Below are 13,878 nucleotides of genomic sequence, written 5' to 3'. Positions count from 1 at the left end.
AGACAGGGGGTTATCGTGCCACCGTCCCCCTAGATCTCCACGGGAGCCCCGCAGGGCAGTCTTTCGGGGACCAAGTGGAGGCGGGGCGGGGGTCGGACTCAAGCATCCCTGCCCCTCGAGGGCTAGCCCCCAACTTCGAGTCTGAAGATGTGGAGGAAAACAAGGCCAGGACAAGTCAAGCAGAATCAGAGACACGGGCGCAGGCGAGGGAGAAACCGCGGAGCCACCGCCTAGAGAGGGGGCCGCAGGTGTCACGTCCCGGCTGGCGGTTGGACTCCTCATGGAGCTTGAGCGCTACAAAAGACCTTATGAAGTCAATGAAGGGCCTGAGGTCCAGACAGGACCTGAGAAGTGTCACACGGCGAGTGGTGAATGCCTTCCTCTGGCGACGGGGCCGCCGGTCCACCCTCCGCGCCCCGCTGTCGGGCCATCTTGACCCCACCCCATTCTGGATCCCTGGAGCCTTGGCTGTGGGTGAAGCGCCCTTGCCCCTCGCACCCCAGGCTCTGCACAGGGTGACAGACATTCCCCAAATCCTGGTCTCCGCCAGGCTCCGGGCTGGTCGCAGGTGGAGGAGGAAGACGAGCCTGGGAGTGTCTCCCTCGGAGGCGGCCCCTCCCCCTTCACCCACTTGCTGGCTCTTGCTCCCTGGGCTTCACGCTGCAGGTCAGCTCATTGGCACACGTCTTCAGGGGCCGTGTCCCCAAAGCCCGCAGGGCTGGGGAAAATGCTAAGGAAAGCTGGGGGAAGTCGTAGACTGTCACCAAAAACAAAGCGTATGTGTTAAGTGAGAGCACACGTGCCTGGCAGTGGGACGAGGGGCTCACACGCCCCATCCGTGAGTTCACACAACAAACAGATTCTTATCAGCCACCCTGTTTCTTAGATGAGGAAACCAAGGTCTGTCGGATTCCAAAACCTGTGCCCTTAACCACCCACAGACTAGTCCCCCAGAGTGGGCCGGGCCGAAAATATACACCGACAAAACAAAAAACAAAAGACAAAACAGAACAAAAGGACGGCCAGGGAGGAAGGTCCGCGGACGGTTCTAGGGAACGAGAGGCCGTGGGCTGGCAAAGAGAAAGCCATCGTAGGGGGTCACCAGCCACTCCTCCCCTCCTGAGGTCTCTCCCACCTGTCAACCTCCCCCCTCCAGCACCAGGTCCCCTAGGGACAGGGCTATATCCGCCTGGGGTCCTTCTCTGCTGCTGACAGGGCTGAACCAGACCTGGAGGACAGAGGGGCCAGGGTGTGGGAGTGAGGGAGCACGGAGAGCACGGGGAGCACGGAGGGGCCAGCTCCTCGGGTTTCAGTAGCAGGAGCCTCGGGTGTCTGGTGGGTTAAAAATACAGAGGCCCCAACTCAGGGTCATTTGATATCAGCGGCTGAGGCTTACAAGTCCAAGGGCCTGAAGGCAGGGGCTCAGAGAGAAGGGACAGAGCAGAAAGCAGGGAACACAGCAGCAGGGAGAGCAGGCAGGGGGCAGGAGGGGAGGGTACAGCTGTTGGGAAGGACTGGCTAGGCCTGGAGGGCCAAGGGCAGGGAGTGGGAACGAAGTGGGAGAAGGTGGGGGGGGCTGCGGGGCCAAGGTCACCTTTTCGCCCCATCTCACATCCTTGGGGGAGCAGGAGGTCAGCGTCCTGGGGGACAGGGCCGGTGTTCCAGGGTCTCACCCCCCACCAACATGCGGCGGAGGGAAGAAGTCCCGGCCCTCCCTCTTGCCCTCTGGCTGCGGGGCTGTGGGCACGTCCGCGGCTCTCCTGTGAGACCAGGAGAAACGTTCTGAGGCCTCTCCTGCTCCAGTGACAGCTGTCTCTCTTGGACCCACTCCTGCCACATTCTTGAGATTTTCTGTGGCCTTCCTTGCTTAGCTGTGCAAGGTCCACCCCACAGGAGGGGGCAAAGTTATTCCTCCTAAGATAATGTCACGCCCCTGCCTGGGTGCAAACTAAACCCTGTTTCTCCAAAGTCGGAGATCCCTCAGGGTGGGAAGGGAGGACTTCTGACTTTGATCCAGCCTCTTCTCTGGCTTCCCTCGTGCCTCAGTTTACCTGTGCATGGTAAGAGCCCTGGAGGGCCAAGAAGAGGGTCCTTCCTTCCCAGGAGCCTAGAGCGGAGCTCCTCTCTGGTGCTCGTCCCCCAGGCTGGGGCGCAGGAAGTTAGAGTCCCTCCTCCCACCAGCTCTCAGGTGCACAGAATGAATCAACCTCCTCGGCTGGGGTTCGGGTCGAGGTCCCACCTCTTCGGGTTTTAACCTGTCCCCTGGCGTTTACACCTGATCCCCTTTGCGAGAATGCTTCGTGGTCCAGCCTGGGGAAGGCTCCCTCCCCGCGTGCCCTGGAGAACCGGGTCCCCTTTGATGGGAGTGCAGAGCACGAGCAGGAGGCAGGAGGCAGGAGGCGGCTGGACGGTTCCCCTCCTCTCCTGGGCCTCCTCGAGGAGAGAAACCCCCGCCTCGCACGTCTGCAGGGTGGACGGGAGCCAGGGCTCCTTGCCCTCCCCCCCCCCGCCCGCCCCGTCCTTCCCTGCGTCCCGACTGAGGAGTGTTGAGTGAAGCACAGGAAACTGGCTGGGGCCGAGCCAGGTGGCCAGTCCTGGACGAGGCTTCATCTTTTATTCAGAGAATGACCTCATCCCTGGTCCTGGCTCTCTGAAGGGAAGTGCAAGGGGGTCTCTTTCTGCAGCCCGCTTGCTCTTCACGGCCCCCTCCGCCCGCGGGATCGAGCAGACAGACCTCGTCCGGAGGGGCTTCCCGGGTTTTCCGACCACGACGGGGAGGCAGTCCAGCGTTTGTGCCCCTCGTGCTCTGTATTCGTGAATTCAATCTCTGACCCGGAATCCCTCCTCTCCACCCCCATTCCCCTCAGTCCGAGTACCCTGGCCCTCCCCGGGCTCTCCCTAATTACCCCACACCTCCCCTCCCCCAGCCCAGCATCATTTACCTCCGACTCATCTGGTCTTATTTTTAGCTCCGGCCTTTTCCTTTCTTAATATGGCGATGAGCTTCTAGGCCTGCGTGGGGGACCGTGCTGAGGAGTCCTGGACGGCGGGGAAGGGGTGGGGGAGGGGCTCTGGGAGGCCGGGGGGGGGGGGGGGGCGGCGGGGTGAGGTGTAGGAGGTGGGAGGGTCTCGGCCCTCGCGGAGCTGCCCTGGCCTCAGAAGGTTATCCTCTCTCCTGCCAGGCCGAGAGACATATTTAGATGGGACCAGGTGGGGGCCCACGGGTGCCAACTTCGGGGCCGGCTCCGGTTCCCTCCCCGCCCCCTGCTCCTATCCCTCCTCCTGACCCTTTCACTCTTGGCTCTGTCGGCAGCCTGTCCGGGGACCCAGCAGTGTCCTCTGTCCACTGCTCTGGGCCCTTCCCCACCCCGCCCCCACCGTGAGCCCCTAAGTGGGGATTCAGGACCCGGGGCCCCTCCCTCTGCCCCGGCCACCCTCCTCTGGACCAGGAGAGCCGACCCGACCCAGACCCCGCGACGTCCATGGGCACTGCACACAGGATGGGGGCCGCGGCCGTGCCCGGCCCGCGGCTGGCATTGCTGCTGCTGCTGCTGGGGACACCCCGGCCGGGGGTGCGGGGGGAGGAAGGGCTGGACTTCCCCGAGTACGACGGTGTGGACCGCGTGGTCAACGTCAACGCGAAGAACTACAAGCACATTTTCAAGAAGTACGAGGTGCTGGCGCTGCTCTACCACGAGCCCCCTGAGGACGACAAGGCCTCCCAGAGACAGTTCGAAATGGAAGAGCTGATCCTGGAGGTGAGTGGGGGGGGCTCCGCAGGCCCACGGGGCACGCCCGCCCCCCCCCTCGCCCACCGCGAGCCCCAGCCGGGGAGTGCGCGCAGCCTCTGAGGGGGCCTGGGGGGGGGGGGCGCGAGGGACAGCAGTGGACACAAGGGCGTGTGGCCCTCGCCACAAGAGAAGGGAGACTTGGAACCCAAAGTCCCACCCCAGTCAGGCCGTCGTGGGCCAGAGAGGCTGCGGGGAGACCTCGCCTCCACGCCGCGAAGCCCTGGGTTTGGCCAGGACCCGGGTGTCCTTGGAAGGGGGGGCTCCAAAAAGGAAAGGGACGCTCTTCAGAGGACAGGGGAAGAGCCGCACTGTGGGGCGCTGTGGCCCCGGTCTAGTGGCTGCACCCCAAGGAGACCCGCCCGGTATGAATTTTAAATGCCATCGACATTCGTTTGCATCCACTTCCCGGCTGGAGGTTTCACGGAGACCACCCGTGGCCTCGCTCCCTCTCCCTCGCTCCCTCTCCCTGCCCAGACTGGGCCAGGCTGCATGCCCTGGTTGGAAAATTCTTGCAGAATGCCTTTCCCCAGCTTCTCTTTGCGGGAAGCTTCCTCCCACCTCCAAGTGGACTTCAGAACGAGAGCAAAAGTCTGTGTCTGGGAACAACTGGGACGTGTGGTCACACACACTCTCCATCCTGGGATAAGGATGTCTTCTCACCCAAGCTTCTGCAGCCCTTGGCAGTATGGATGGGCCTCGGCCCGCCCGGAGGAAGGACCGCAGGCTCCCGTGTGTGTGTGTGTGTGTGTGTGTGTGTGTGTCCCTGTGGCTGCTAGAACCTGCCATTGCCATCTAATTAATGTGCTGAGTATTTTTATCCTGAGCGTTCAACATCTCTGGCCATCCACCTGCCAGCAGCCTCCCTTCCCCATCCTCCTGAGGATCCGGCACCAGGGTCTGTTAGGTGGGGCGCCCTCAGCAGAGTGCATCGGGCTCCAGGGTCCAGCCGGGAGGCCGAGGGGGCAGGGTCCTGTGGGGGTGAGGGGCTGGGGTAAAGAGGGGGAGGAGTGCCCTGCCTGGGTCCCCTCTAGGGCCTGCTGGAGTCTCTGCCTCTGAAAGTAACAAGAGGTGGCCACCGTGACCCTCTGGCTTTCCCCACTCCTCAGGGACATGACCAGACTCCCCCCACACCCTCCTGCCCTCCAAAGCTCTCCCCAGTGGGGGTTACTCAGGGACTTCTAATGTCACCCCACACCGAGCGTGGCCTTCAGTCAGGATGGGGGGCAGGGCCTCAGTCACTCTGCAGGCAGGGCCTCCCTCAGGAACCCCCTCAGGAACCGGGAAGGATCACACCTTCAAGGGCAGGATCAGAAGCACACCGACGAGGGCCACGTAGGGGTCAGGGGCCAACACTGGACCGCAGACCAAAGGGGTGGGCTTGCAGGGCGCGGGGAGAGGCCCCGGATCCTCGCGCGGCACCCAGGGCAAGTCTTCTATTCCCCAAACGACCCCGCCGGGGAAGCCCCCCCGAGATGGGAACAGAATCCTGGAGCCGACTTTAACCCTTCGTTCCCTCCAGTTAGCGGCCCAAGTCCTGGAAGACAAGGGCGTTGGCTTCGGGCTGGTGGACTCTGAGAAGGACGCGGCAGTAGCCAAGAAACTAGGTAAGGGACCGGCAGGGGGGAGGCAGCGTGTGGGACAGGGGAGGCCTGGAGTGTGGGACGGGGCCCAGGCCGGCGACTCGGAGGGCAGCCCTTGTCTAGGCCAAGGGCCCCACGGTGCCCACTGGGAATGGAGTCGGAGGTGGGGGCGCGGAGACTGAAATTGGGACGATTATGGCTGGGGTTCTGGCATCTCCTTTACTCCTTAGAGAGACCCAGGCTCAAATCCCAGAAAGGGGGGCGAGTGGCCTTTAAACTCACCTAAGAATCAGGGCTAGGTGCTGGGGGAAAGGGGACGCCAGGGAACACCACCGGCGGCGAGGCTGGAGAGGCTCAGTCACACCCCTCCGTCCAGAGCTGGGGCCCCGGGGGTTATACACCGGCCACCAGGGAGCAGCACAGGCCCAAACTGGGCTCCGGGTGTGGCTGGGGAGGACGGTCAGTGATGAAGTCATCTAGTCGGTAATAGCAGTGGGTTAGAGGGCTGGACTGGCAGCGAGCGGCCCGAGTCCTCCCAGGAGGTGAAGGAAGCCAGGGAAGGGGGGACACCTTGTTAGACCCCACATCTCCCTATGTCCCCTTAACACCCCCCACCCCCCGCTGATCCCACTTTCTCCCGGAGAGCCCCTGCCCCCCCCCCACACCCCCTGGAGAGCCGCCTGGACTAGAGCCAACGGCACAGATCCCAGGGCTGTGGGGTCTGAAGGGAGGGGAGAGGGGCGGGGGAAGGGAGAGTGGAGAGGAGGACGTGGGGTCCAGGGACGCTGGCGCGGGCCCTGGACCGGTGGGCAGCCCGGCGGCCGGGCTCACCTCTGGCTCTGGCTCGCCAGGACTCACGGAAGAAGACAGCATCTACGTGTTCAAGGGAGATGAAGTCATCGAGTACGATGGCGAGTTCTCTGCTGACACCCTGGTGGAGTTTCTACTCGATGTGAGGGTCCCCTGCCCCTAACGGCGTGGCTTTAAGTCTTGACACCCTTCGCCGACCGAGTCCAGCCATGCACATGTGCATGCACGCACACACGCGCACACACACACACACACACACACACACACACACGCTTGCAGGTGATGGACAGCCCCTGCCTCCCTCTCACCCCTGCCTCCCTCCTCCCTCTCCTCCTCCTTCCAGCGAGGAGAGAACTCACACTCTCGCCGCTGGCCCCGCTCCTCCAGGTCCTAGAGGACCCTGTGGAACTGATCGAGGGTGAACGAGAGCTGCAGGCATTTGAGAACATTGAGGACGAGATCAAGCTCATTGGCTACTTCAAGAGCAAAGATTCAGAGCGTGGGTAACTCCCAGGTGTCCCTCCTTGGACCCCCGTTTTATCTGTCCCCCTAACCCCCACTCGGCCCACTGTCTCCCCATCTCTACGCCCTCCTCTCTCCGACCCACCTGCACTGGGGGCTCCCAGATGGGCACCCCCAGCGCCCCACCTTCCCCGCTAAAGTGCAGCTGCTCTCAGAGGACTGAGGGGTGGGGTCTCAGAACGAACCCCTCTGGCCGAAGGAGCCTTGGGGAGAAACAGAGGGGACGTGGCTCCCCGGCCGACCCTGGCCTCCCCAGAGACTGACTCCGAGTTACTCCCTCAGATTACAAGGCCTACGAGGACGCCGCGGAGGAGTTTCACCCCTACATCCCCTTCTTCGCCACCTTCGACAGCAAGGTTCTCTTCCCCGCGGCCGTATGGGGTTCCCCTCGCTCCCCACAGCTGCCCTCCAGACCTCTCTCCCAGAACCTACGGTCCCTCCCTACACAGGACACTCCTCACCCCACCCCCACCTCAGGCCTCTCGCGCGCGTCCCAAAGATTTTAGATTCCCTAACCCACCCCTCTAGCGTTCAGCCAAAGCCCAGAGCAGTCAAGACACTTGTCCATTGTCACAGTGGCAGTGACAAGGGCCCAGGCTGTCTGACCTCCTTTCTAAGGGCTGCTCCCCGTGACACTGCCTCGCCCCGTGACCCACATCCCCCTGCTCCACTCCCCCCACCCCCTCCCCCAAAGGTGGCAAAGAAGCTGACCCTGAAGCTGAATGAGATTGATTTCTACGAGGCCTTCATGGAAGAGCCCGTGACCATCCCAGACAAGCCCAACAGCGAGGAGGAGATTGTCAGCTTCGTGGAGGAACACAGGAGGTGGGGAGCAGGGTCAACAGACCCCACGGGTACTGGTAGTGGGTGTCAGAATGGGATCCTAACCCAGATCTGGCTCTGTCCTTCCTCGTCGTCGCCCTGCACCAGTGGTTCTTGACAGGGGTGAGGTGGGGGAGGACTTCGCCCTCCAGGGGACAACTGGCCGCGTGGGAGACATTTCCGGTTGAGGAGAGCGCTGCTGGGTAGAAGCGGGGGCGCTGCCTGACCTCCTCCAGTGCCCCCAGGACAGCCCCCTGCGACAGAATTGTCCGGCCCCACATGTCAGTGGTGCTGAGGCCGAGAGGCCCTGCCTGCACTCCACAACTGGAAATACCCACTCATCGGTATAAACGCCACCAACTCTCACTCCCCCCACTAGACTCTGGTCCCCTTCACCGGGGCAGGGCCGGTCAGCTTCGTCCAGCTCCATCGGCACGGCACCTGGCCCGGGGCCTAGAACTTCAGAGACTCTCAGCTGTAATGAGTGAACGAGTGGATGCCCAGACGCCCAGGTCTTACCTTTCTTCCAAAGATTTCTCTCCCAGTCCGCTGGCCCACTCTGGGTTCTCCCACCTGCTTTAACCAGGCAATGATCTGGGCCCGGTGCCCAGAGCTTAGACTTTGCCAGATGGCTCTGTTCTGGGCTACAAGCCGGCTGTGCCCGAGGCTTGACCCAGAGGCAGCCTCCGCTGCGAGGGCCCCCTGGGAGGGCATCCTTGTCGCCCACTGAGTGGTGACGGTCTCTTCCAGATCCACCCTGAGGAAGCTGAAGCCCGAGAGCATGTATGAAACCTGGGTGAGTGTCCCCTGGATGGGGCCGGGCCCCTAGGGGAGCAGGGGTGACTGAGGACTCAAGCCCTGGGAATATTCCCACCTGCTGTGCCCTCGCTTGTAGGAAATCGATGCAGTGGCAGAGTGTGGAGGGTTTTGTTCCGAAGGACATGCCACAAACTGGGAGACACACAAAAGCTGTTAAAGAAAACAGGGGGAGGAGCCCCGAGATCTGGGGCTAGCGGGTTTGCAACAGAGGTGTGGGGGCCCTGGCGCTGAAGCGAGCCGTGTCCCTTGGGACAGGGCCACCACCCCAAGGACGTACCTGTCCTGGAATCCAGAAGCTGGATTCCCATCCAACTCGGGTTCAAGGAAGAGGTAGGGTGTGTCTGGCTCTCTAACTTCGGGGAGCACAGCTAAGCCCCCCTCCCCCTAACAGGAAGACGACATGGACGGAATTCACATTGTGGCCTTCGCAGAGGAAGCTGATCCTGGTGAGGGAGGAATGCAGGATTGGATGGGGGGGCACCGGTGAGAGGGGGACGCGGGTGTTTGTGAGTGAACAGGCTTCCACGGGAGGCATTCCTGGGGATCCGCGGGCAATGGCGGGCAGTGGGGGGCCGTCAGGACACCCGCCGCCTCCGTGTCCCCTTCTCCCCTGCCCCACCTGACACTTCTTCCCTGTGTTCCCTACAAGATGGCTACGAGTTCTTGGAGACGCTCAAGTCCGTGGCTCAAGATAACACTGATAACCCCGACCTCAGCATCATCTGGATCGACCCCGACGACTTCCCACTGGTGAGGGGCACGGCTCTCCTAACCCCCACCCCCCGCCTCACGGTGGCACTTTCTGAGACCAGCTTCCTTCAGGGTCCCGGCCGCAACTCCTGGCTCAAGGACCTCGGGAGGTTATGTCCAGTACAGGTTCAAGGGCGCCACGGGCAGGAAAGGCACCCTGAGAAGGGGAAGCAGGATGGGAAGTGAATCTCACGGAACGTGGCACCCGATTCCCAGAGCAGAGGCTAGGCGGGTAGCTTGTGTGCCCAGGGCTGACTTCTCCTACAAACGCCCAGAGTTTTGGGGGGGGGGGCAGATGGACACCCTATTCTGCAGGTGGGTCTACACAATCACAGAGTCAAAGCACAGGGATCCCATTGTCAGGGGACAGCTTTGTGCCCAGCGGGATCCCCAACACCTAGCGCTCGTTAATGTTTACTTATTTTTTTAATTTTTTTTGACATTTTTTATTTATTCTTGAGAGACAGAGAGAGAGACAGAGCGTGAGCAGGGGACAGGCAGAGAGAGAGGGAGACGCAGAATCGGAAGCGGGCTCCAGGCTCTGAGCTGTTGCCACGGAGCCCGATGCGGGGCTCGAACCCACAAACTGAGATCATGACCTGAGCCGAAGCCTGATGCTTAACCAACAGAGCCACCCAGGCACCGCCCCCCCCATACTCATTGTTGAAAGTGTGAACGAATGGAAATGTGAGGGACATTGGCAATGACCAGGGATAATGACCTCAGTTTAGACGTGTAGAAGCTGAGGGTCATCGAGGAGTGACTTGCCCAAGGTCACAAGGTCACGCAGTAACAGATCAAGGCTCAGGAAACAGGGGTTTGCCACGCAGTTTTCCTTGGAAAGGAAAGGCCAATGTCTCCAGCCGACCCTCCTGATACTTTCTTTCCCTCTGGGATTTTTCCCTGTCACTGCTTACCTCCGCTCCTTCCCTTTGGGCCTTACGGCCGGGCTGTCCCCCATCCACATGGGTTCACGGGGACCTTCCCCTACCCCTGGACTGAGCCTCGCGCTCGCCCTCCGGGACTCGTGTGTTCCTGGACTCATGTTAACTAACCACACATGCTCTCTTCACAGCTGGTGCCATACTGGGAGAAGACGTTTGACATCGACCTGTCGGCCCCACAGATAGGAGTCGTCAACGTTACTGATGTGAGTCTCCTTCCCTCGTGCCCCGCTGGCCCCTGACTCTGCTTCCCGGCCCAGCTCACGTCCCCTGCTCTGCTGACTGGGCACTGAACCCTGCCCAGAGGAATGAGACGCGGCCGGGCTCATGGCTGCGGGGAGGGGGAGGGACTCGGGCCCTGAACACACCCCTGCTGGAACTGGCTTCTCATCCTCAAGGCCCGGGTCACAGCCCGTCTTCTCCACGAAGCATGTCCAGAGCCCCCGTTTGGAGTCCCACCCCTCCTCGCCACTCCCAGCGCCCACTTGGCATTGAGAACGTGACTTCTCTGTGGCTCTTTGTGTGTTATGCCTGCCCCTCCCAGCCGACTCCGAGCCCTTTGAGGGCAGAAAGCTTCTCGCTCCCTCGTGGCAGGTGCCTCAGACGTGCTCGCGGAGGTGAACTGAGTGGAGCCACAGTCTTTTCGTTAATACAATTGTCAGTCCGACTGGGGAGGCAGGTGTCCTGTTAACTACGCGGCCGGATCTCGTAAACTCTATCATAAAGGGCCCCATAAAATGCCAGGGAGGCACAGAAATCAAAGCTGCTTCTGCTGCAGAGAATCCGAGAGAAGGGTTTCAAAGGAGTGGCATTTAAAGCGGAGCCTGGACAACCTATAGGAGTCCCCCACGTGGAAGTTGTGAGAAGCCATCCCCAGACCGATGGAAAAGTTAGTGCCAAAAGTCAAAAGTAGGGAAACGAATACCAGGTTCTGGAAAGGGCAGGTCATTTGTTGTTGTCATTGTTTTGTTTCTTATGGCGTGAGAGTCGAGAGGTTTCTGCGGACGGTGCTGGGAAAGCAGGTTAGGAAAGCCTTGATCTGAAGGGCTGCTGGCTCTGTTCTCCGGCCACGAGGAGCCACCAGTGGTCCCTCATCAAGGGCACGGCGGGTGTGTTGGAGAGGCTGAGGGAGAAGGTCTCCTCGCCAAACCACTTTCTCCATCACTATCCCAGCCCAGACCTCCACCTGAACAGCACCCCCCCGCCCCGCTCCCGGCCATGACAGGTGCAGGGAAGGGACGGAGGATGTAGGCAAGGACTCAGGGAGCCCTGTGACGGGTCTGAAGACCTGAGTGGGGCTTAGCTCGGGTCCCCTGTGTGTGCCTCACCTAGGCGGACAGCGTGTGGCTGGAGATGGACGACGAGGAGGACCTGCCTTCCGCTGAGGAGCTGGAGGACTGGCTGGAGGACGTGCTGGAGGGCGAGATCAACACAGAGGACGACGACGAGGAGGAGGACGATGACGACGACTAGTTATTGTGGCCGCCGCGTCCCAGCCCGCCCGCTCTCCTCCTCGTGATCTCTTCTGCCTCCCCTGTCCCTCCCTGGGCCCCTCCAGGGACACCGGGTCACTCTCTGCCCTGGGGCGCGCCGGGGTCCGCCGGCTGAGTGCTGAGCCCCTGACCCTCACCGGACAAGGACGGATCCCACTCTTAACCCACGTGCCAGCCCGGGCGCCTCAGCTGACTCGTGTCCTATCCCACGGTGGCCCTGGGCCCGCTATTCGTTTCGTCCATCACTCCGTACAATCTTTCCTGGGACTCCTGCCTCCTCGGTTCCCTCCACCCGCGCACACTCTTCCCCGCACTCTCAAATCCTGCATCCTTCTGACCGGCCTGTCCCTGGCCAGGAGGAAGGGCGGGCCCTGTGTTTGGGGCTGTCTCTCAGCCATCTCTTGTTAATGTATTTGGGTCAAATGAGAGGCCTCAATAAAGGATCTGGGGCAGCAAGAACCAGTGTCTGCTGAGGAGGCCTCACCCCGTGGCAGGAGAGGGGCAGCCGGAGGACGGGGTGGCGGGAGGGGGGAGTGTTAGGTGTGGGTGCCTTGTGAGGGCGCCGATAGAAGGAGCGGGGGCTCCCTCCAGGCAGTCGTCCCAGAGGAGAGTGGATTATTTATCCGCTACTAGTCAACAAGCTTCCACCCCCACCCCGCCCCCCAGCACATGGTGTTTGTCCAGCATTGCTCACTGCTCACAGGCTCAGGGAGAAGACAGAGGGCCGGGCCCGTCCCTGCTCCCGAGCTGATTAGCCTCCCTGGGAAGTCGAGCCGAGCAACTAAACAATTGAAGACAAACACAAAGCAATGAGTAATTAAGTGATTACGGGCTGCTTGATAGCACCCCCCCTGCAGCTCTTATTTGAATGTCAGGACTGAGCCCAAATAGCACCTCCTCGGTGAGGCCTTCCCAGAGGCGGCCCCTCCTGCGGTTCCCTCCTCTGGGGCCACGCCGCGGCGCGCTCTCTACGCTCCTACTCCAGTCCTCAGCATGTCCTACCCTAGATCGTCATATACACGCCTGTCTTCCCCCGCTGGACTGGGGGCCCCTTGCCCCTGTGCCCACAGGGCCTGGCGCACAAAACATGGCGCTTAACAAACGTCTGTTGGAAGAAGGAACAAAGGAGCAGGATGGCTCAGAAGAGAGAGGTCACAGGGGTCTCTGATGGCTTCATAAAGTGAGCATTTTTCTAGGCCTTCGATCAAGAGTGGGGTCCGACGGGGCCAAGGAGTTCGGGAAGGCACCTTGCAGTCAGTGGGAAACCTGAAAAGCACGGGCAGGTGCTTTTCATGTGTATCATGCGGGGGGGCGGGGGGGGGGGGCACAGGAGAGACCAGAGACACAAGCAGAGACGGATGTTCCAGGGGTGGCCGCGAGGATGGGTGGGCATGGCGGGTGGCAGAGTTTGAGTTCAATCCTGTGGCAGTGCCCAGGGGGATGCGCAGGGGGAGGGGAGGGGACTCTCACACTCAGAGGCCACCAGGAGAGTCAAGGTGGAATTGGGGAAGCGTGGCCCCAAGTTGTGGTCCCAAATAGAGAGGAGACATTGAGTTTCGTACACTCAGGATCCTCCCCCGGCCCTGGATCTGGGCTGCCGGGGTTCCTGCCTGGAGGGGTCCGCACTCTGTCCGGCACAGCCCAGGCTGGCGTATGGGCAAGGGAGCCAGGCGTCGAATCGCGGAACCAAGCTACTGATCGCGCCCAGAACTCACAGATGGGACAGTTGTCATGGGTCAGGTGGAAAGGTACTGCTGAGAGACTAGGGGGCCACTCGGTATGGAAGAAGGAGACACGAGGTTACCGAAGCGTCACCTCTACAGACAAACCCGGGACATGCTCCTACGGAAGGCACAGGAGTGTGGAGCAGAGACCGTGTTTTTACCCAACTGGTAACCATTTAATGCTCAGTCTAATCCGTGCTGTGGGCCCTGGGCGGATGCGATTCTAACAGGGAGCTTATGATCTAGTACAGGTCACTGGGAGGTCCCACACTAACTAGAAGCTTCTAGGTTTCAAGCCCCCCTCTGTGCCAGTGCTCAGAGACGATTTCTGAATCTCAGAAGAGCCCTGGCAGACGGGCATCAGCGTCCCTATCTCACCGGTGAGGACACTGAGTCTCAGAGGCATAAACCACCCAAGAAAGGACGGGAGACAGCACGGAGCCCCAGTCCCCCGTGCCTGCTGCCTCGGGAAGATCTGAGCCTGTCACTGACTACAGACACACCATTGAGTCTCTCTGAGTCTTAACGACAGGTCAGTGAAATGATGTTCGGTCCTATAACGCAGAACAAATGAGATATCCTCAAAGGCAGATTACGAGGTGGTCTTACTCTGGAAGTGTGGT

The 13,878-nt window shown here is 61.3% G+C and overlaps 1 protein-coding gene and 1 long non-coding RNA gene across 2 annotated transcripts; one reads left to right on the top strand and one right to left on the bottom strand.

The window, feature by feature from the left end:
* Nucleotides 1-2,551: 2,551 nt before the first annotated feature.
* On the bottom strand, nucleotides 2,552-3,083 carry LOC131495826 (uncharacterized). Its single transcript, XR_009254138.1, has 2 exons — nucleotides 2,943-3,083; nucleotides 2,552-2,806 (listed from the first exon to the last, which is right to left on the bottom strand). It is a non-coding gene; the product is annotated as an uncharacterized LOC131495826 (long non-coding RNA).
* Nucleotides 3,084-3,235: 152 nt separating this feature from the next.
* Nucleotides 3,236-11,993, top strand: CASQ1 (calsequestrin 1). The gene is made up of 11 exons (XM_058700978.1): nucleotides 3,236-3,758; nucleotides 5,311-5,395; nucleotides 6,223-6,323; nucleotides 6,569-6,680; nucleotides 6,986-7,059; nucleotides 7,398-7,528; nucleotides 8,276-8,321; nucleotides 8,736-8,790; nucleotides 8,994-9,094; nucleotides 10,170-10,244; nucleotides 11,371-11,993. The coding sequence occupies exons 1-11, from the start codon at nucleotides 3,483-3,485 to the stop codon at nucleotides 11,509-11,511; spliced, it is 1,197 nt and encodes a 398-aa protein (XP_058556961.1). The 5' UTR covers nucleotides 3,236-3,482; the 3' UTR covers nucleotides 11,512-11,993.
* Nucleotides 11,994-13,878: the final 1,885 nt, after the last annotated feature.

This window comes from Neofelis nebulosa, chromosome 15, assembly GCF_028018385.1.
Source record: "Neofelis nebulosa isolate mNeoNeb1 chromosome 15, mNeoNeb1.pri, whole genome shotgun sequence".
In the NCBI taxonomy this organism is placed as follows: Eukaryota; Metazoa; Chordata; class Mammalia; order Carnivora; family Felidae; genus Neofelis; species Neofelis nebulosa.
Note: the sequence above shows the minus strand (reverse complement) of the source record. Positions and strands in the feature narration are given on the sequence as shown.